The sequence below is a fragment of the Saccopteryx leptura genome, chromosome 5, assembly GCF_036850995.1.
Source record: "Saccopteryx leptura isolate mSacLep1 chromosome 5, mSacLep1_pri_phased_curated, whole genome shotgun sequence".
NCBI lineage: Eukaryota > Metazoa > Chordata > Mammalia > Chiroptera > Emballonuridae > Saccopteryx > Saccopteryx leptura.
In genome coordinates, this window is record NC_089507.1 from 9411304 (window position 1) to 9434725 (window position 23422).

At 46.4% G+C, this 23422-nt stretch overlaps 1 protein-coding gene across 1 annotated transcript; it reads left to right on the forward strand.

Annotated features, from left to right (window-relative positions):
* Positions 1 to 2745: 2745 nt before the first annotated feature.
* LOC136406441 (ADP-ribosyl cyclase/cyclic ADP-ribose hydrolase 1-like) lies at positions 2746 to 21860 on the forward strand. The gene is made up of 8 exons (XM_066386521.1): positions 2746 to 3068; positions 11376 to 11505; positions 13458 to 13593; positions 15096 to 15181; positions 17979 to 18052; positions 19714 to 19806; positions 20144 to 20230; positions 21059 to 21860. The coding sequence occupies exons 1-8, from the start codon at positions 2746 to 2748 to the stop codon at positions 21120 to 21122; spliced, it is 993 nt and encodes a 330-aa protein (XP_066242618.1). The 3' UTR covers positions 21123 to 21860.
* The last annotated feature ends 1562 nt before the right edge of the window (positions 21861 to 23422 follow it).

Below are 23422 nucleotides of genomic sequence, written 5' to 3' on the forward strand. Positions count from 1 at the left end.
ACACTCAGCTAGGTTCTCCACATGCTTCTCTTGATTCAATCGTGAAAGTAATTCAGTGACGCCGGCAGAAATTTTTCAGCCCGCTCTACAGAGAGAAACTTGTTCAGAGGAGTTTGGTTCCTTGCACGAGCAACAGAACCCACTGCGGTCTACCTGACCAGAAAGCCCGTGCACTTAACTGCCCTATACTGGCTTCGTCCAGGCCAGTCCCCTCCTGTGTCTCTAGTAAGCTGCCACGGCGCCTGCCAGGCGCTGGTCCTTAATTTGTGTCGAATGAGTGAATACCAGAATATGCCATTTTTATTTTATTTATTTTAGTGAGAGAGGGAAAGAGAGAGAGATGAGGACAGGCAGAAAGGGAAAAAGATGAGGAGTGCCAACTTATAGTTGTCAAACCTTAGTTGTTCATTGATTGCTTTCTCATATGTGCCTTGATGGGGGGGGGGGGCTCCAGCCAAACCAGTAACCTCTTGCTCAAGCCAACGACTTTGGGGTTCAAGCCAGTGACCATGAGGTCATGTCTATGATCCCATGGTCAAGCTGAAGACTCCATGCTCGAGCTGGTGAACCCGCGTTCAAGCTGGCGATTTTGGGGTTTTGAACCTGGGTCCTCAGCATCTCAGACTAATAATGCTTTATCCACTGCACCACTGCGTGGTCACACCAGAATATACCATTTTTAGAACTTCAGTGTGCTGTAACTATACAAATAAGTTCATAATAACAGTATTATCAAGTGTCCAGTGCCTAGCCTGTCCTAAGTGTGTATATTGTCCCTATTAATCCCCGCTTTAACCTGTTGAGGAAGCATTCTATTATATCCATTTGACTGATGAAAAGACAAATTAAAAAATGTAACTTACCCCAAATTATACCCCAGCCAGACAGAGTACAGGCAGGTGGTTACTTATCTGCACATTTGCAATCTTATTCCCCAAGAATTTACCAGGATGCTTGGCATTTGTAGCTGATTGTCTGTGATTTGCTAAATTTAAATGGTCGTGCCCTTTGATTCAGAAAGTCAACTTTGAAGAGTGTATGAATGTGGACATGTAGAAAACCATGTGGACACAAGAATATTTATTCCAGTATTTAGTGTTCTAACAAATGAGTAGAAACCTAGCTGTCATCGATATGGGGCTCGTTAAATAATCCATGGCTCATACAAGGGAAGTTCGGTGGGTCAGGAATTAGGTGGAACCATAAATGCTAAACACGTCACAAATTGAGATAGATCAGGTGCACAACAGAGAGCGCCATGTGCCATAAATGTAGTGAAACAGTGAAGGCTTCTCTCTGTGTTCATGTGTGCACATAGAAAGGCTGCCTGTTCGTTAACACGGTAAGAGGGTGTCCAGGCAGGAGAAAGAATATTCTGTATATTCATTTTGTTCTATTTGATTTTTACTCCATGTGTATTTATTAAATTTATTATCAAAAGCAAATTCTCTTTCTAAAGAGGTTGCTTTTCTGTCCAGTCTTATATGTTTCATTCATTCTACAGACAGAAAACTATTAATATCAGATGGCTCAGTTCAATAAGCAGTGGGTGACAAGCTCTGTTACACTGTAAGTGACTTTGGATCTTGCACATTATTCAATATAGAAGGAAGTTCAGGCCCAAGACAAGGTGGAGACAAAGGTGGAGAACATGAAAGGTCAGAGGTCAGGGTGATGAACCTCAAGGAAAACCCAACATTTTATCCCATTTCCATATTATTTTGTTCAGATCTGGGATTGTGAGAACAGCCCTATGAAACCAGTTTGGAATGAATGGAATAGTGGGTGTTAAAATAGAACTCTGGTTGGTCATCTGTTTGTTTATTCAGTCATCAAGCACACCCCTTGTGTCTGCGGTTCCCAGTGCTGAGGAATCCTGAGAGAAGCGAGGTAGGAGATGTCTGGGAAAAGTCATTTGATTCTTTATTGACCCACCACTTAGAGTGTTCCCTGCATGCCAGACAGTCTTCTAGGCACAACCCACGGAAGGCAGAATGGCACCCCGCCCACGTGCTCACAGAGCATGCAGGAAGAGCAGACACTGACTGAGTGCTTTCCGTGTGCCAGGCACTACGCTCAACATGCTGTAAATACGAACTCAGTCCTCATAATCACCCATGAAGTGGGTACTGCCATCGGCCCCACTTTACATCTGGAGCACAGGGAGGTCAGGTAACATACCTGGCCTCACCCAGCACTGAGTGATGGAACACAGTTTGAATCCAGAGCTTTACCAGCATGGCACTTGCCAGAAGGGGTAAGGCTTAGGCAGAGCCTTTACAGGGGCTGAGCAGGAACTTGTCAGTGCCACAGAGCAGAGGTAGAGCTTTGCTCTGCAGGAGAAAGGATTGCTTGTGCACAGGTACAGGGGCGGGTGGCCTGCCTTCCTCTTTTCCAGGGAGAAGTACTGCTACAGTGTAAAGTCCAAGGCTGATTAAGGGAACCTGTTGACAGATTCAAGAATACACACTGTGTTTATTCAGGCATCTGAAGGGTAGGATCAGGGTGGCTGCCTCTCCCCTTTTGTTGAACTCTTTTAATGTCCTTTCAATCCTTATTTGTCCAGGAGGCTGGGGCGGGGGGACTGTGAAGTACTAGGAGGTGGGGGTGGGAAAGGAAGACAAGAAAAGGCAAGAGAAAGATCCCAAGGGGGAGAAACATTTTCAGAAAGGGGCAGCGCTCTCCACCCTTCCTGCCCAGCCTCCAGTCTAGCCTCTCCTCCGAATTCGTTGGGCCTGACCCTGCATGGATTCCATGCCCAACTACAGATTCAGCCCCGTGCCCGGGGTCGAACCCCGCAGGAAACTCAGCCTCTCCACGAAAACCGGGCACGGGGTTGAACCCCGCAGGAAACTCAGCCTCTCCACGAAAAGGAAGGTCTGTCTTGGCATTACCATTATCACCATTCTTTGTGTCGTGCTGGTGGTCACCGCAGTGGTGGTCGGAATCCTGTGGCCCCAGGCGCCCAAGCACAAGGAGTGGAAGGGGACAGGATCCACCTCCAATTTTTCCGAGCTCGTCCTGGGAAGGTGTTACACCTACACTCAAGTCCTGCGGCCGGAGCTGAGGTGAGTGGGTGGCGGGGGCGCGGCGGGGGCGCACGGTGGCTACTGCGCAGCGTGGGCATTGCGGGCACGGGGCGGTGGTTACTGAGTGCGACAGGCTCGGCGGGTACTGCGCGCAGGGCGTACCGCGGTCACGGAACGGTAGTTTCTGCGCGTGGTGGGCTCGGCGGACATGGTGCGGTGGATACTGCGCTCGGCGGGCACGGCAGGCAGAGCGCGCGGGGGAGCTGTCGGATTGCCGAAACAAAGCAGCTCCTGTTCCGTGACAGCTACGAGCCGCTGGGCAGCGCTGCGGTCCGAGTACACGACTGCGCGGCGGGCAGCGGTGCCCTGGAGCGGCGCGCGCGGAGGAGAGCGCGCGCAACCGCGCAGACCGCTGCCCGCTGGGACCACTTGGCTGGGACGGCAGCCCTCTGGGCAAGGCGCCTCCTGCCTCGTGCCACTGCGGGGACCTTCCAGGATGCGCGCAGAGGTGGGTGGGGTTTGGTGGAGATCTGTACTTTGCACTGGGTTTCCGTTCACCGTTTAAGACTTGCAAGTGTCCCGACTGTTACAGAGGACACCTGCTTAAGTGGTTTGCGCAGCTTGAGGTGGAGGGATGGCGTCAGAGCCAGACCTCTGCACGGAGTTGCACTCTCTAACAGAAAACAGCACCCGATTCCTCCTGCGCGTCGTGAAATGAACGTGGCCAGAAAGCTCATTAACCAGACAAAACAAACCAATAACAAGTAACAATTGAGCTGTAACTAACACGGTAGCGGGAATCAGCTTGATGAATCTGTCCAAACCCTGGGAACACCATCCGCACCAGGCTGTGGGATCTTAACAGATGGTTCCTCATGCACCCTTCCTGCTGGCTACTGATCTCCCCCTGAAGGGAACCGCTGTCCTGGATGCCATTCCCAGGGCTTGGCTGCAGCCCGAGAACACATTTTTGAAGTTGTACATGAAGTAGATCGTGCTGGGGAGGAGAAAGCTGCTTCTCAGGCTGCTGAAAGCGGCAGGAATAGCCGTAACTTTATGCTATCAGTTTGAGACTGCACAATTTCAAGGCCCAAACACCTGCAGTTTCTAGACAGAAGTTGTAAGATGCCCCTCCACCCCATCTCCATCTTCCAGCCTTTATGCTCTCAGCCTCCAAGCTCCTCGCCTCCCTGGGGGCTCAAGGGTGAGGCTCTGTAAGATTTGGGTCCAGGGACTCTTAGGGAAAATGTCAACTAGCCAGGTTGAACTTTGGGTGACATGGAGCCAAGGCAGTCCCTTAACTCTCCATGTAAACAATTTCAGTTGCTAGCTTACAGCTCCCTGAACCTTAAACTTCATGCCGGTTAGCCATTCCCCACTTACACTTATCTGGACATTCCCTTGCTTGGTCATTAGTCACTACCTCCCCATTGTTTGCCCTCGCAGGTAACGCAAGTTTCCCCTGCAGCCAGAAACACAGCCACTCTCAGTCCGATAGAGGAAGGGGCTTTTCATCCTCTCGCTGTGGACGCCGCTAGGGTCAGTCTTATTCTTAATGCCATGAGGTGACTGAATAAGGTCCATCCACATTATGGAGAGTTATTCGCTTTACTCAAAGCTTATTGTTTAAATGTTAATCTCATCTAGACAGTACCTTCACAGAGACATTCAGATGTGTTTGACCACATATCTGGGTACCATGGCCCAGCCAAGCTGACACAGAAAATGAACCATCATACACATGTTTCAGGTTCTTGTTACGTAGCACCTCACTGCAGGTGCCACTCCCCTTCTGGTGCCTATTGCTGCCAACTAGTCAGCAAAGGTTCACTGGCTTGAGTGGGAAAGTCGTCTACAAAGTCTCAAATCTCACCAGCTTCAGCCTAGAAGTCATTAACATGAAAAGACCAACATCTTAGGCTTGAACAAAGGAACAGTGAATTGGCCCAGCTCAAGGCACATACAAAAAGCAATCAACCTGACAGGGTGGTGGCGTAATGGCCCAGTGGATGAAGCGTAGAACTGGGACCCAGAGGGCCCCGGTTCGAAACCTTGAGGTCACTGGCTTGAGTGCGGGCTCACCAGCTTGAGCATGGGGTCACTGGCTGGAGTGTGGGATATAGACATGACCCCCTGGTCACTGGCTTGATTCCAAAGGTCACTGGCTTGAACAAGGGGTCACTCACTCTGTTATAGTCCCCCCAGTCAAGGCACCTATGAGAAAGCAATCAATGAACAAATAAGGTACTACAACAAAGACTTGATGCTTCTCATCTCTCTCCCTTCCTGTCTGTCTGTCCCTATCTGTCCCTCTCTCTGTCTCTGTCACACACACACACACAAAAAGCAATTAGTGCACATGTAAAGTGGAAACAACTACAAATTGATGCTTCTCACCCTGTCTCTCAAAAAAAGAAAAATAGTAGAATATCATTACAATACTTCACAGCTTTAAGAGTATTTAATTCTTTTTTTTTAAAGTTTCTTTCTTTTTTTTTTAATTATTTTTTATTTATTTATTCATTTTAGAGGGGGGAGAGAGAGAGAGAGAGAGAGAGAGAAGGGGGGAGGAGCAGGACGCTTCAACTCCCATATGTGCCTTGACCGGGCAAGGCCAAGGTTTTGAACCGGCAACCTCAGCATTCCAGGTCGATGCTTTATCCACTGCGCCACCACAGGTCAGGCAGAGTATTTAATTCTTTAATCTTATCCAATGACCACCTATGTTCAATTTTCCACGTTTTTCTTTAAAATGGGACAAGGAAAGAAACACGAAATCCCTGTAGAGGTTCCTGTATTATTCAGACGGAGCTGATGTCATCTGGACAGTGATGGACGGTGGTGGAAATGCACAGAGAGAATGGAGTGTCCGTTTATTCAGTGACTCAGTTAAATAGGGGTCCAGTAAAAGTATTTTTACCATAAATAAATTTATATGTGGTCAGAATTTTTTGTTTGTTTGTTTGTTTTTTTGTGTGTGTCATTAAAGGCACCTCTTAGAAATGTCAGAAAATTACCAACACAAAGTTTTCTTTAAATAATGGATAGTGGAAAGAATGGATATAGATTTCTGAGAACAAAACAGGAAACTGAACGATAGATGAAATAAAGAAAGGATTTTTTGTGTGTGTTTAGATGTCTATGTGTGTGTTTCAAATACTAAGTATTTGGAAGGAGTCAGAGTTTAAGTATGTGGAAGAAGAGGAGTGGTAAAATTCAAGAAATTTTGTAGGTAATCTGAGTGGTGGATAAGGGTTATGTTTTTCAACAAAATATCACTGGTAAATATTCACTCTGGAACAAGGAAATGATAAAAACCTTTTTTTGAGAGAGAGAGAGAGAGAGAAAGAGAGAGAAGGACAGACAGACAGGAAGGAAGAGAGATGAGAAGCATCTTAGTTGTTCATTGATTGCTTTCTCATATGTGTCTTGACTGGCAGACTTCAGTCAAGTCAGTGACCCCCTTACCGAAGCCAGTGACCCTGGGCGCAAGCCAGCGACCTTGGGCTCAAACCAGCAACCATGGAGTCATGTCTATGATCCTACACTCAAGCCAGTGACCCTACACTCAAGCTGGTGATCCTGCACTCAAACCATGAGCCCATGTTTAAGTTGGTGACGTTGGGGTTTCGAACCTGGGTCCTCTGTGTCCCATGCTATTGCTCTATCCACTATGCAACCGCCTGGTCAGACAAGAACTTTGTTTTAGAAGGCAATAAAGAAAGTAAAAACTGAGGTCATAAATCTGAAGAACAGATGGAACAAAAGGATAACGTTCTGTTTCCTTTCAATGATTCTCATTTTTTTTTCTAATTTTAAAAGTGAAACAGTGTAGGACACTGGGGGAAGTAAAAAAAAAAAAAAAAAGGAAATAATACAGAATCACTTAACCCTGAAGTAGAATTCTAAATAGTGGGGAATGTCACAATATCAAAAAAAGTAAAAAGATTCACAAAATGAATCTATGTATCTGCTTAAAGTGATGGCCTCACCATACACAGTGTTATAGACATAACTCAAATTTCTTCAACAACCTGACCTATGATAATTTGCTAAGCTCAGTTTTTCACTTCCTATTGGAATGTAGCAAACATGATACACCCACAGGATAGGAAGTTATCTATATCTTTGGTGTTTGGATGTTTTAAAACAGTTATTAAAGCGTGACCTTACGGAACATTCGAAATTCCCCAAAGGCATATTGGACTTGGCCATGATCTGCATTTGCCTTGATATTGTTCAAATGATTTTTTTTTCCTGATTGGGACTATCAAGCAAATATAAAACCTTTTCTGCCTTTGACACCTCATGGTTTCAATATTCTGGAATTCATGATAAGGTTGGTTTCTTCATTATCTTGGTTCCTAGGAGTCAGAGTTTATTTATGAACTAACTCATCTAGAGCAGCAAAGTTGGCAATCATGAAACCACCTTGGGAATTCTTCAATAGCAAAGAAAGACTGAAAACATGCAGTTAAAATGCGGGAAACATTTAGAATCCCAAAGGAATGTTTGAGACTTAGATCAAAGTCTAATAGATCAATTGATCTCATTTTGGGGACTTGGTTTCATATTTTAATACTCTGAATATAATATTTTAAAGGTACCTTTGAACCCCAGGATATGAACATATCAGTTTATGGCTGAGAACGGACTTTTGTTTCCTCCAGGTCTAGTCTTCCTCGTTCTTTCCACTCAAGGGAACTTTCTCCCTCTTGCATATTTCGTCTTCCCCAGTCAATATCTTCTCTTAGTTTTTCTACTTTAAAATAAAAAAATGTTTAATTTTGAAAATTGCAAACACACTAACATGTTTAATTTTGAAAATTGCTAACACATTAACATGCCCACAGAATATTACATGTATTTATTTATTCATTGTGTGTTAACAGACAAGTTTTTTTTTTACCATATTTGCTACATATTTTTTTTCTAGTTTATAAAGAAATAAAATGTTAGAGAAGAGAATCAAACTACCTTCCCCTCAATTTCTTTTTTTTTTCTTTCTCCGAGGTAAATAATGATAGTTTTTTCCCTGTATCTTTCCAGAAATGTTCTCTGAATACATATGTTTATATTCATGACTTCCACACATACTCCTTTCTTCTGTGTCTCACTCCCCCCGTCCCCCCCCAACTACACATTACAGAACCTGCTGCATTGAAATCCTTATGTGTTTAAGATAGAATCCTGGAAGTGGAATCGCTAATTTAAAGACAATAATCACTGTTTTAATTTAGAAAACAACCAATTTCTCCGTATGAGGTGATTCTCTTGTGGCAATGAGAGTTTCTATTTCCTCATAACTATGTTGTTTTGATATTTGAGGGAGAGATTTTCTGGCTTTCTGATTTTTATCAGTATGACAAAGGGAAATGTTATTGCAGTTTTATTTTAATTTGTCTTCATTTTGTGTTTTTCCCTATAGAATAAAATTTGCTTTTCCCAGTTAGATTCCTAATTCTCCACCTGGCACTTCATAAGCACTCTGTATTTATTGAACAACAAAATGGAACTAGCCCTGGCCGGTTGGCTCAGCGGTAGAGCGTCGGCCTGGTGTGCGGGGGGACCCAGGTTCGATTCCCAACCAGGGCACATAGGAGAAGCGCCCATTTGGTTCTCCACCCCGCCCCCTCTCCTTCCTCTCTGTCTCTCTCTTCCCCTCCCGCAGCCAAGGCTCCATTGGAGCAAAGATGGCCCGGGCGCTGGGGATGGCTCCTTGGCCTCTGCCTCAGGCGCTAGAGTGGCTCTGGTCTCGGCAGAGCGACACCCCGGAGGAGCAGAGCATCGCCTCCTGGTGGGCAGAGCGTAGCCCCTGGTGGGCGTGCCGGGTGGATCCTGGTCGGGCGCATGCGGGAGTCTGTCTGGCTGTCTCTCCCCGTTTCTAGCTTCAGAAAAATACAAAAAAAAAAAAAAAAAAAAAAAAAAAGGAACTATAAAATAGATAAAGTTGTGTTTTACTAATATAAATATACTTTATAAGTTCATGTTTATATCAGTAGGATATTATAGCAACGATAAATAGATTTTAATGAATATAAGAAATTGAAGTAAAAGGTTACAAGTGACTGTCACAAAATGATTTGGACCTCAACATTAAATTTCCTTTGCTAATTTTTTTCCTTTACAGGTTTAAGATAATTTCCATTCCAACAGATAATTAGTAAGGAACGAGCTTGCTTAACATTGTAGGAGAAGATGTGTTCCAGCCTAAAATGGGGATGAGAGGAGGGAGCGTGAGAGCATACATTCCAGGATATTGCATTCTTAGTGATACACCAGTTAAGGTATGTTTTTCCCAGGATGTTTCTCCAATTAAATTCACAAAATACATTATTAAGTGTAAAAGAAAAACCAACAATTTAGGATTCAATAATAAAAAGATAGCCATTGCATTTGCAAATGAAAACGGCTCCTGACACGACTTCCTTGGTGATAATTCAGACGGTCAGTTCTCAGTCTTCATATTCCTTGACTAAGCAAGAGCATCTGACACCATCAAACATCTACCTGCCTAATGTACTTTCTTTAACCAGTGTCCAGTGTAAACCAATCTTCTATTTTTATGTCCTGTATCCCTGGAAGTACCGTTTCAGTCTTTGTAGGTTTCTTCTCCCAACCTCTTATGTTGGTTTCAAGACTCAGTTCTTGGTTATCTTGTTTTCTTTGTCTTTTGACGCTTTGGGTAGTTTCATGGCTTTATTTCTCCTGAACCTCAGGCTCATATATCCATCTGTTTATTCCACAGCGTCACTTGCATGTATTTGTTTATTTATTTATTTATTGTATTTTTCTGTAGCTGGAAATGGGGAGAGACAGTCAGATAGACTCCCGCATGTGCCCGACTGGGATCCACCCGGCACGTCCACCAGGGGCGATGCTCTGCTCACCAGGGGGCGATGCTCTGCCCCTCTGGGGCGTCGCTCTGTTGCGACCAGAGCCACTCTAGCGCCTGGGGCAGAGGCCAAGGAGCCATTCCCAGCGCCCGGGCCATCTCTGCTCCAATGGAGCCTCGGCTGCGGGAGGGGAAGAGAGAGACAGAGAGGAAGGAGAGGGGGAGGGGTGGAGAAGCAGATGGGTGCTTCCCCTTGTGCCCTGGCCGGGAATCGAACCCGGGACTTCTGCACGCCAGGCCGACACTCTACCACTGAGCCAAGACCTTTGGGTCTAGCCGCCAAGGATATCACTCTTTCACCATTGCCATAGCTGTCACAGCCTAAGGCTTTCTGTCCCATCCCTTCTTACCCCATTCACTGTACCTGTCATCTGGGAAAACCTGTGCCTGTTCTGGTCTTCAACTTGTCATGTGACGTAGGGAAACGGCCACCCCTCCGGGGTCTGAGGTCCTCGTTTCTCTGAGGAACAGCCTGTTACAAAGGCTGGGGCTTGTCCTGACCCTGATGACTGGACTGTCCCAGTGGAAACCCACGTCGTTGCCCTGAGGGAGTGCTGGGCTCTGTTCACGTGTTAACACACGTACACAAAGGAAGTTCCACCTGCTGTCTTCTCCAGCACCCTGTACAATCCTATCAGTTCCTCCTGGGCTGCCGGCCTTCTAGCCACCAGGAGATGTTTGAAGGGGACCTGCTGTTAGAATTTCCATTTCAGACATATTTCTTCTACTGGGGGGCCACTTCAGAATTTTCCAGAGAGATTATTCAAATATAAATTCAAATGAGATCAAATCCATGCTTAAAAGCGTCGAATGGCCACCCACGGTAATTAGACTAAAATTTGCAATCTTTTTTTTTTGGTCCAAAAGGTCTAAGGGATCTCCCTCTCAATTCTTCCCTGACTTGACTTCTTACCATACTGCCCCACCCTGATTTCGTTACACCACAGTGATGCCGTTTGTCTCAGTTCCACCAAATCAGCCAGTTCTTCTCCGTCTCAGGGCATCTGCATGTGCAGTACCCTTGGTCTGGAATGCACTTTTCCTCATCATTTAGCTGCAGCTTACACGGTCTCTCAGGGAGAGCGCTCCTGACCAGCCTCCCCACAGCGGTCCGTCCTTCGGTTTCTGCTGTCACACAGCCCTGTCGATTTCCTGCGTACTCACAGTCACCTGTGCTTTTTTTGGTAACTTATCAGCTTGTCTCTGTTCTGTTCTTCTCTCTAACCAGAGGATGAGCTCCATGTGGGCAGGGACTTGGTAGGGCAGGAAGGTTAATACTCACCCATAAGTGTGTTGTACAGATTAGGTGAGATTGTATATAGGGATTACACAGTACTCAGTAAATGCGTCCTACAGGACAGTGTTTGTGGGAGAGGGTAATTATTCTCCAAGGACATGTTTGCAACCTCATTATTCATGATTTATTTTATTTTTCATGTTTCATCTCACAGACATAAAGACTGCCACAAGATAGGGAAGGCGTTCATGAATGCATTCCTTTCCAAGGATCCCTGTGGCTCTACGGAACAAGACTACCAGCCGCTGATGGAGCTGACCAATCAAAGCGTTCCCTGCCACAAGGTAACTGGGTCAGGTTCTTGGTTTGTCCACAGAAACTGAGAGCCAGAGAGAAGCGGTCACAGGACCAAATGTAGACCAGGATGAAGGAAGAGGAGTAGGTGTGGTTGGAGGGGTGAGTCTGTGGGGTGAACAGGAGACCGAGATGTGATTGGGATTTAGGACGGGAGAGGGGAGTAAGAGAGAGAAACGGGAGCACACAAGCGGAGAAGGACTCTTGGTTAAAAATAAGGCAAAACAAACCTAACAGGAAACCAATCCAACCCCAAACAAATCCAGCCCAACCTCAGTAATTACAATGCCCTCCCCTGACCTCCGGTGATACAATAGCAACCACAACCACAATGACACCCGTTTGCATTTGCCGTCCTGTGGAAGAAGCAGGGCAGTGACTCCGTGCCCATCCCACCAGAGAGAAGGGGGCACCCTGGGGAGCTTAGGGGACCAGCACCTCCTCCGGTTGGACCATCTTGAAAGTGACTGGTTGAAATAGCACAGGATTTGGAGCCAGACAGGCCTGGCTTCTAATACACTGATTATACCGGGAGAGTCTGTCCTGGAGTGAATCTTTTCTGAACTCTGTATAAAAGGGAAAATGCACCATGCCCCAAGTCACCCTTGTGAGGCCCTAAGCCATGGACAGCCTGTAGTCCCATTGGGAGCGAGCAGGGCGCACAAGCACAGGGCTCTCACAGAAGAGCCGCGTGGCAATAAACATCCAGGGGCCACTGCGTGGAGGGGCTGTGCCCCCACATGGGACCTTGCACTTCACTCGCAGTGTCTCATTTAATCTCCTCCACATCCTGACAGTTTCTTTCAATTGTTCCTGTTACCATTTTATAGCCGGGGACAGTGGGGCTCTGCGATGCCGTGGTTGTCCCAGGTCAGGCAGCTCAAAGCAGTGACACTGGGCTTCATGAAGCCACGTGACTAGGGGGCCTGGGCTTCCAACCACAGCACCATAGCCTCCGATTCAGAAGAGAAGGTCCATGGAGCTGAGGCATGTTCTGAAATTTGGTTTTTCGTGCCTTTGAAAAGAACCCTGGAAAACTCTCTGAATTTGCTCTTTTCTTCTTAGTTTTTTTTCAGTGAGAGGAAGGGAGGCAGAGACAGATTCCCACATGCACCAACTCGGATCCACCTGGCATGCTCACCAGGAGGCGATGCTCTGCCCATTTGGGGCGTTGCTATTTTGCAACTGGAGACATTCTAGTGCATGAGGTGGAAGCCATGAAGCCATCCTCAGCACCCAGGCCAATGCACTTGAGCCAACTGAGCCATGCCTGTGGGAGGACGAGAGAGAGAAAGGGGGAGAGAGAGAGAGAGAGAGAGAGAGAGAGAAGGCGGAGGGGGAGGGGGAGGGGTGGAGAAGCAGATGGGTGCTTCTCTTGTGTGCCCTGACCAGTATTCAAACTCGGGACTTACACATGCCTGCTGATGTTCTACTGCTGAGCCAAAATGCAAGGGCCTCTTATTTCTTTTCATTTTTTCTTTTTTTATTTCTTTGGGGGTGATATGGGAGATTTGGGAGAGGAAGCAGGGGGTATAGAGCTCTTTAAGAAACAGAGAGAACTTCTCCAAAAAAAGAAGTAGCACGTAGGCAAAATTATTTTGCAAATAACTTTAGGAATTCTGTAACTTGCTAATGCCTCCTCCAGATGTGTTCCAATCTTGCATTTAATAAAGGATTTTGTTCAGTGGCTTTCAGAGGTTTTTTTTTACTTAAACCCAAAATAATAAGCTCATTTTACATTGTGACCTAGAACACACACACACACACACACACACACACACACACACCCACACACACACACACCAGCCATGCACTCAACAACACTCACTCAGACTATATGTGACTTACTCTGTTATCTATTGGTCTTTCATTTAAAAGATGTGGATGCTTTCCCAGCTTACTAAGTTGATCTCAATAACAGCTTATGCTTATTTGTTCCTAGACTGTCTTGTGGAGCAAATCCAGCGAGCTGGCACATCAGTACACAGGGATCCTGAGGGACATGTTCACGCTGGAGGACACGCTGCTGGGGTACATCGCTGACGGCCTCAGGTGGTGCGGGGACGAGAGCTCCTCTGGTGAGGACCTGGGCCCGATGGGACTGTCCATCAATGTGCGGGATGAAGGGGCTCTGAGCTCGCCCAGGGGCCCAGAAAGATCAGTGTGGAGGACAGAGCCCCTGTACCCACCTGACACCATCTATTCTTAGACCCAGCTCATGTGCACACCTTTTACCACACCTCTGTGCCTTTGCATGGAGCACCTTCCTCTGTCTCTGTCTGCAGGCTCTTCTTCATCCTTCAAAATCAACTTCAACGTCCACCTTCCCAGTGGTGCTGCCAGCGCCCCAGCCCCAGCTGATCTGTCTTCAGTTTATTCCATTATGTTGAATCACGTGGTCTCTGTGGGCAGGGCTTCTGTCTCTAATTGATCTCTCGGTCCCCAGAACTTAATTTAACACTGAGGTGTTTGTGCAGTCAGGTTCAATGGACAGAGAAAATGAGGCACAGGTATATGCATATACCATAAAAGACCATTCAGCCTTAAAAGTAAAAAAAGCAACCCTGTCATTTCCATCGACACAGATGGATAGGAGGGGCATTTTGCTGAGTGAAATAAAACAGAGAAGGAAAATACCACAAGATGTCCCTTATACGTAAAATCTAAAAATTTAAAATGAAATGAATGAACTCATAGAAAGAAAGTAGGAAAGAGTTTGCAGGCGCAGGGGTGGGTGAGACAGGGCCAGGCTGAAGGGGCACACACTTTCACTGAGAAGATGAGTGAGGTCTGAGCTTGTGCACAGCGCGGTGACTGTAGCGGACGCACCGTAGGAGCGTGACGGGAATGATCTGAGCGTAGGACCCGTGTGCTCTCTCACAGACACGCGCACATGCACACAAGAGAAATCTGTGAGGTGGTGGGTGTGCTAATTATCCGCACATGGGGAAAACTTTTTACAGTGAATATATGTGTATCAAATCATCACACTGTGCATCTTAAATATATATTTTACAATCTCATTTGCTAATGATATGTCAAAAATAACTAAAAACAGTGTGTTAAGGCAGTGTCCTTGGGAGAGGTGACATGGAAATTAGGCACAGACACGCATGCTCTGTGCTGCTGTGTCTCACGGGGCTTGAGCCTGTCTCGATGGGAGGGTGTGGAGACTCCGAGCCCTCTGAGCCCACCGTGTGGGGCTGAGGGAGGAGGGGCGCTGTCAACAGGAGAGGGTTGGCAGGAAGCAGAGGGGCCCAGTGTGGTCTCTGGTTTCTCCTGCACAGGGGATACTGTTGTGGTCTTGTCTATGTCTGATGATCTTTCTGCAGTTTCCCAGAAATGTGACTCAAAGCTGGTCACAGTGTTCCTGTGTGGGATGTGGAGGACAAGCTAAGGACTTGGATGGGACTCAGGGGCACTCAGTTAAATTGGGTCGAAACATGTCCATTCTCCATCCTCCATCTTGGCAGTGATGTCATTGGAAAATGGCTCCACTGTGACTAGTCAGGGAAGAACGGAGCTTAATTACTGCTTTTATTTTCCACTTTGATTATTTTCTATAAACTGTGTCTTTTAGAAATGAAGCATCAGTCTTGTCTGCAAGTGAGGGAAAACTGCAGAAGAAATATCATTTCTGTATTCTGGGATACGGTGTCTAAACCAGTAAGTATAAAATGTGACATTCTAGACTTCAGGAGACCAAAGCAGCAAGTGGTCATCTAGTCAGTGGTTGGTCTGAATTATTTTGGGGATTATTTCCTGTGGACAATGTTCTGGATACATTCCAGAAGACCTTCCCACATCATTTAGGGCAGCATGGAGGGCCCCTGGCTGCGGCTGGAGAATCCTTGCTCTTACCCAGTTTTTGGCTCTGGCGTCCAGGAATCTGCTGCTTGGTTTACCCTCTGGCCCCGGCGTTGCACAGTCTGTGATTCCTGGAGGAGTCCTAGTAAGCTGCAAGTGCAGCCCACTCCCTGTGAGCAGGCCCGGTCCTCAGGTCTGCTCATGGATTAACATCTTTCATCCTCACAGGAGCCCCTGTGACAGTCACCGTGCTGTCACAAGGATGTACAGGTGACAGAGCAGGCTGCGGGGAAGTATGCAGCCTGCTGGGTGTGCGCACTGTGTGGTGGTCTGGAAGCTGGCCTCACCCTGTCCCACTGCAGTCCGCAATCCCGGCTGGGAAATACCTTCTTCCTCGCACCCTTCTCTTTCTGACTTCACTCGAAATGTGTGTTTTAATTTTTCTTATAAGTCACTGCTTTGCACACAAGTGGACCTGGAGTAAAGAAAAACAGGAAAGTAAAGAAGGAAGAAAGGAGGAAAGGAAACGAGGGAGAAAGTGAATCTGTACCAATTGTCCCGTATTAAATGTAGACACTGAGGAGCAGGGGCAAGTGCATATTTCAGACAAGTCCTGAGCCGGGTCCTAACTCTACGTCATCCTAGTTAGTCCTCACAGTGGGTGCTGACGGAAGGTTATGATGAAATGAAGACTCAGAGGTTAAGGGGCTCATCCAGGGTCAGTGGGGTAGGAAGGAGACAGAGCCCAACTCCTGCTAAAGAGATTCAGGTAAAGCCTGATGGAATCAAGATAATAGCCTGCTAAGGGCCATAAGGAGACCATTCCAACTCAAAGAGATCTTTAACCACCATCTGACCTACAGGGTCCTCATTTGTCAGAGTCCTCATTGTGGGAGTGAAACTAATGCTTGTCCCATAGCGCTACCACAATGTTTAAACAAGACACCACTGCCCCGTTCAGTAAGAATGCGTTTCTTTAGCAAATAATTGTGGGGCACATACTAAGTGCTGCAAAAAATCAGAGGGACAGTATAGTTTTATGTTTGTTTTGTTTTGTTATTGAGAAAAGTTTCTGTTCTTTCTGAGAAATGTGTCTATTTTATCACTCTATGATATGTTCTGGGACCGTGCAGTTGATGTAAACTTTTAAAGCCAAGCCACATTTTACCTGGCAAGCACCTGCATGTGTTTTCCATATCATCCTGGGTCGTAGGAGCTCAGGTGAGGCGATCGCAGGTGCACCCTACCATTGAGAGCTATGCCGGACCGAACCTTTGTCTTGGCCAAATGCTCGCTCATGGATGTATGCAGACAGCCTTCTTTTATCAGACTAGATCCTGTCTTTTTCTGACCAGAGAGACAGTGCCTCTTGGGTTTGAATCCCATTCCACTTTGTTTCTTCCAAATGTCCTTGGGGTAAATGGACCCAGTATTTCCTTTGCAGGGGCTGTTGAAGATTACATAGTATTGCAGGCTCAGGGCTTGGCACCCAGTCAGCTCTTGGGTCAGTTAGCTCCTGTGAGTGATACTTTTAGGGCCTCTGTCCTCTGCTCATCACCCCCAGCAGAACGACAGAGGCCACATTGGATTTTCCCCATCCTTTTTCATATTGGTCATGGTGTTTCATCACCTGCAGACAGACTAAAGGTCAGGTTTCTAAGCAAAGCCTTCATGGCCCTCCATGAACTAAGCTTTCCAGCCTCAGAGACTGCCCTAGTTACCCCTAAACACCAGTCAGTGTTCTTCTGAGCCCCTCGGCCTTCTGTTTGCGGCTCCCTCCGCCTCTACTAGGGGAGTCCTACCCACCCTCCAGCTTGTGTTGCCCTCTGCTGTGTTCACTCTATTTCTTTCCTCACCTGCATCACGGAGGGTTTGGGCCTCTTGCTTCCTCTTTCCCGTCCTTCCTCCCTTCACAGGTTTCCAGGGGCGCCCACTCTGTGCCACGTGTTGGTGTCCAGGCCCCAGGGCTGAGTGGCAGCAGGACAGCCGGGCTCACTGCTCTCAAGGAGCTCTCGTGTCGTGGCCACACCCGCAGGAAGCTCATCCTCCCTTGTGAGATGGCCCGACAAAGTGAGAAGGGGACCTGGGCTGGTCCCCGCGGACGGTCGTCCTGCGGAAACATGTAGATGCCGTTGTTCTGTTCACTGTGTCTTCTCCAGCGCCTAGCAAAGGGTCCGGCTTGCTTAATATTCATTCATTCATTCATTCATTTCCCATTTCTCCTTGTGTCTGTGCAGGCCTCAGTGTCCCTTTCGTGGTGTCCCCATTTCCCTTACCCCTGAATCCTCTGTCCTGCGCCCTACATTAAATGTGCGGTGTCTACAGTTTATGACACTAAAGAAGCCCCTTCATCTCCCTCCTGCTGCGATGCTCCTCTTCCTCGTCTGCACGCTGACTTCTGAGCAGCGGTTGAGTAGCAGTGATGTTGAGCTTCCTTGTGCAGACACAGGGCAGAGCACCTGCTTCCAGAACTCTCCTGTGAAGCGGAACCTTCCAGGGTTTGTGCTGGAAGCACATCCTCCCGGCGTCCTGAGCTGGAACCACACAGTCTGTCCCCTCCCCCAGCTCGTGCTGAGAGCTGCTTTGGGGGCCGCCGCTGGGGTGTGCCGATGAAGTTTGCATGCTGATTGATTGTGGGCTTTCTTTTTATTTTAAGTTTGTGGAAAATGCCTGTGGTGTGGTCCAGTTGGTGCTCAATGGGTCCATCAGTAACACCTTTGATAAAAACAGGTACCTATTTCTCTGCGTTCTATTTGTAAGCGTTAGTTAGCCTCCATTGTGTATTTTGTCTATGAACACATATATTTCTTATCTTTAGGAACAGTACTGCAAATTTTTGCTAAGAAAGGTAAATCTTTTGTATTCCATGGAGAGATTTGTCTTTCTAAGTGAATGTTTTGTCTGTTCTCTCTGTTGCTTATAATCCTTTAAGGGTCCTAATGGTCCCACACTCTGACCAGCTCCTGTCTAGACTTTTCGAGGCCTGGAGGTATTTTCTCAGCTCTGGCCTCCAGTACACTCCATGATGCCTGTTTCCTGCCTTTGTTCACGTTCTTGCCCCTCCCATAACCTGCTCCCTCCCCTCTTCTGCCTATATAAGTCTTCACCATCACAAAGGTCTGTCTTAGGACCTGTCTCTCCTCCTTGAACACGTGAGTCCCAGTCCAGCACTACAGCTGCTATGGGGACATCAGGACCTGTGCTGGCTCTTGACCTCCATTATCTCTTTGCAGGTGTTGTCAGCAGTTTAGTTGAAGTGGGATTGCTGAGGCCCTCACGTTTGGCATATGTGATTCTAGGCAAGGCACTTAACCTCTACTTTGTTAAAAAGTTTTATTTAGTGATTCATGGAGAGAGAAGAGAGAGGAGAATGGAGTGAGAAGTTTCAACTCCTAGTTGCTTCTCTTTAGCTGTTCATTGATTGGTTGTCATGTATTTCTTTACCTGGCAAGTCCAGGATTTCAAAGGGGCAACCTCAGTGTTCCAGGTTGACGCTTTGTCCACCGCACCCCCACAGGCCAGGCAGGGCCCCTAACCTCTTTGAGTCCTTTAGTGAGCACGTGCAGGATGGTGGGTATTGAAGATTGAGATAAGGTGTGACAGATGCTGAGCTCTGTGCCTGAGAAAGAGAAAGTGCTCAGTGAGTCTCAGGTATTCTCCTCTCATTTAATCCATGTCCCTGGCCACACCTATGCCTTCAATTACTGCTGCCTTCTATGCTCAGTGTTTGCCACGAGGATGACCTTTTCCATCCTTGTTCCTCAGCCCTTCCCTGGGCAGGGCAGGACTGAGAGGAAGGAACAGTCCAGGTGCCCCAAATTAAATTTCCTTCTGTCTTGTTTTTATATCTAACTCTATGAAGAATCACATGTCCTTTTGTCTTCTTCTTTCGACCTCAACCTTGTGGGATTTGTGGAGAAAGTGCTAACATTCTGCATTTCATAATCTGGTGGGAGGGACCTAAGTACCTGCTGTGGAGTGGCAGGTGTGAGAGGCCAATGGGGAAGAGCTCAGTGTGGGGTCAGAGCAGGACACAGGGTTGGGCAGAGTCGTGTCCCACTTGCTGAGCGTGTGGGTCCCCTGGGCTTGCCAGACTGCAGAGGGTGGCTCAGTTGGGAGTGGGGACCCTGGGGCTGCTATTCCATGAGCCCCCAGCCAATGTCGTTATGTTGGTCCAAAGGCCCACTCTTGGACAAACAAGTACTTAAACGATCAACATCAAAGTACAATTAAGAATCTTCTTTTGAGGATCTTATTCAATGAGGGTCATGCTGAATGAGTAGAGATGGTGTCAGTTTCAGAGGGTGGGTTCTACCCCTTTTCAAAAGAGGCCGGGGTACCTGAACGACTTAGTTTGGTGCTGACAATGTTTCCTCTCTGTTCGATTTTAGCACATTTGGACTTGTAGAAATCCACCACTTGAATCCCCTGAGGGTTCCTATATTACAAGCCTGGGTGATGCATGACCTTGACGGAGCACATAGGTACGTGTTCCTGCCTCGCACCCACATGTTCTTAGGGTCACTGTTGGAGAGTCCACAAGAGAACCCACAGTCACAAGAATGCAGTGAGGAAAGACTGGCTCAGGAAATGAGTAGGGTCTTACTCTACATTCAGCCCATCCCAACGGCCTCTCAATTGTACTTCCCAAGTAGGTATCCACCTAGGGCACACCTTCTGCTTTCCTGCTGCCCTATGAATTCTTAGAAGTGACCTGTGCTCCCCCCCCCCCTTTATTCCAGCCTTAGTGCAAGGGATAGACTGACTCAGAGAATAATTGCACGACCCTGTTATGCTAACACTTTCTCCTTTCTTTCCCAGTCACTCCTGCTCGAGTCCCTCCATAAATGATCTGAAATTGATTTTAAACAGAAGGAATATTACATTCACCTGCCAGGATGACTACTGGTAATCAATCAATCAATCAATCTGTTGTTGTTGTTCTTTTTTTTTTTTTTTTTTTAGGTGATAGGAGGGGAGATAGAGAGGCAGACGCTTGCATCAGCCTTGACCAGGATCCACCCAGCAACCCTGTATGGGGCCAGTGCTTGAGTACTGAGCTATTTTCAGTGACTAAGACTGATGTGCTCCAGAGGAGCCATCCTCAGCTCCCAGGGCCACACTCAGACCAACTGAACCACTTGCTGCAGGAGGGGAAGAGAGAGAGAATGAGGAAAGGAAGGTGGAGAGAAGCAGATGGTCACTACCCCCATGTGCTCTGACTTGATATCATAATTTGGACATCCATATGCCAGGCTGATGCTCTACCCATTGAGCAACTAGCTAGAGTTGATTTGTTCTTGAAGAAGAAATAGCCATGTCTCCATCTGCAGCCATTTTCCCTTGGGCCCTGATGGTGATCTGGGATGTGACCTATGGCGATCTCTGTTCCCTCTCCTTCCCACCCACTACCTGACCCAGAGGTGCTCCCAGCCAGTGGCCTTCTGAAGAAAATATGGGGGTCCTTTCTCAGGGTGCTGCTTCTTGGTCATCAGCGACATCCATAGCCCATATCTCTGCCCTGTTAGAGCCAGACATTCATTTCCATCCCACATCTGAGCATCAGACAGTTCTCCTCAGTATTTACTCTGTGGGTCAAATGAAACTTCACAGGGCCTCCCTTGAAGTTATTCAGTCTTAGGTGCCTGGCTTCTTCTCCATGCTGTCCTGCAGGGGAGGAAACTGAACCGTGGATAACTTAACCTCTCGATCCTCTTCTTTACTTTCTTGTCACAGGCCCATCAAGCTGCTTCAGTGTGTGAAGAGCCCTGAGCATGCGCTCTGCAGTTCTGCAGCATAAGCCACCTGCACGGAGGTTTCAGGTCCTCGAGCCCTTGGCGACCTGGCTGTGATGCAGGGATGCACTAGAGGGGACCTGAGGGCCCGGGGGACCCTCCGTCATCATGTCAGCATCGGAAATGGGAGCTTTCCCCCCCCAGAGTCTTTACAATATCTCGAGCTAGTGGCATAGTTTTAATTTTCATTTCTTAATATTCAAGAAAAGAGTATTATGTAACAGAATGGCAATTTCTTGTTAACTGTTTTTAAAAATTTTTTATGAGTTGATTTGAGCCAAACTGACATATGCTGAGAGCTAGATCTTAAATGCTCTCTTACGTTATCTCGTTTTAATGTTCACATACTTCTGTATTATTTATATGTTGTCAGCACCCTTCCATTGAGGAATGAGCACATCGAGCTCTCTTATTGGAACAGGCCAGTAAAGAAAGGCAGATGCCCATGGTCTTCAGAAAATGTTACATTTCCAGATGAATCACTGCGCCCAGATATATTTCTGTGCCCTTTCTACAGATAACATTGGGAAACAAAATTTTTGTTGCATCCACAAAAACACTTGTTCTTACCTAATTCAAGTGTGCTGATCTCAAATCTGACATTACTTTTTCTCTGTAAGCTACAGTTTTTTTTGCAATTCAGGATTTTACGTCTTCACCTGATTGTAAAATTATCAACATTTAGTTTAACACAGGGGTCCCCAAACTACGGCCCGCGGGCCACATGTGGCCCCCTGAGGCCATTTATCCAGCCCCGCTGCACTTCTGGAAGGAGCACCTGTTTCATTGGTGGTCAGTAAGAGGAGCATAGTTCCCATTGAAATACTGGTCAGTTTGTTGATTTAAATTTACTTGTTATTTATTTTAAATATTGTATTTGTTCCCGTTTTGTTTTTTTACTTTAAAATAAGATATGTGCAGTGTGCATAGGGATTTGTTCATAGTTGTTGTTTTTTTATAGTCCGGCCCTCCAACGGTCTGAGGGACAGAGAACTGGTCCCCTATGTAAAAAGTTTGGGGACCTCTGGTTTAACATAATGAAGTAGAATGTCTTCTTGGGCATCATATTTGTGAAAATATAATAATTTATATAATGCAGTAAATACAATAAAAGATATGATTGCATCAGAAGTTGTCTACAATTTCAAAATAGAACATATTAAAACACTTATTTTAATCATAAAATTTGCGCAAAACTTATTTAAATTCTATTCAGGAAAAAATTGCGTTTGTAGCTCTTGAGTTTGTGTACTTGTTGAGGACGATCTTGTTTGATGCCCCAGCAGTAGTCAGCCATCATATTTCTTTCCCATCATCCCTGATAAAGCTCTTCCATCGTCTTCAGATTTTGATGAAAGCGTTCTCCCTGCTCATCACTAACAGCTCCAAGATTTTTGGGAAACTTATCAAGGTGACTGTTCAGGAAGTGAATCATAATGCTCCTGTTACATTGAATGTCACGGACAGCCAACAGCACCCTTTGAACCAGAAGTTCATAGTTTTCTGCTTTTTTGTTGCCAAGGAAGTTCTTTGTAACTGCCACAAAACACTGCCATGCTGCTTTCTCCTCCTTATTCATTTTCCTGGCAAATTCTTCGTCATGTATGAGGGTTCGAATTGGAGGTCCATTGAATACACTTGCTTTTATCTTCTTGAAAGACAAGGCAGGAAAAGCAGAAATAATATGTTGAAAGCATTCATTTTCTCTATTCAAAGCCTGAACAAAACTGCTTCATTAAGCCAAGTTTGATGTGAAGTGGGGGGAAAATGATCCTGTCTCGATTAACTACAGGTTCATTCACAATATTTTGCATCCCTACTTCCAGAGCTTCACGTTTCGGCCACTCCTTCTGTGTCCAGTGTTTCTCCCGAGCTCGGCTGTCCCACAAACACAGAAAGCAAGGATACTTCGTGAAACCTCTCTGTTTCATGAAGGAAATTTACCATTTTAAGATCCACACAAGTGATCCAGTTATGCTCCTCATACTTTCATCAGTTGAAGACAGTTTTTATGTCATTATAATCTTCTCGTAGATGAGTTGAATAACCAATTGGAATTGCTGCATAAACATTACCATTGTGTAGGAGAACACATTTCAGACTTCATTTAGAGCTGTCAAGAAATAGCTGCCATTCTGTTGGACTGTAAGTGGTAACACCTAGCTGGCTGAGAAGACTACTGATATCATGACAGTAAACAAAGTGTTTGTCTTCGGAAAAAAAGTCCACAAAAATTTGTTCACGCTTCCTGAAATGGGATACTTTAGCTGACCAGTGAAGTACATTCTTTTCTTGAAGCCTGGAG

Coding starts and splice junctions, on each gene's coding strand:
- LOC136406441 (XM_066386521.1), top strand. CDS start 2,746: ATGGATTCCATGCCCAACTACAGATTCAGCCCCGTGCCCGGGGTCGAA. Junction 3,069..11,375: donor GTCCTGCGGCCGGAGCTGAG/GTGAGTGGGTGG, acceptor TTCATCTCACAG/ACATAAAGACTGCCACAAGA. Junction 19,807..20,143: donor GACCTTGACGGAGCACATAG/GTACGTGTTCCT, acceptor TTTCTTTCCCAG/TCACTCCTGCTCGAGTCCCT.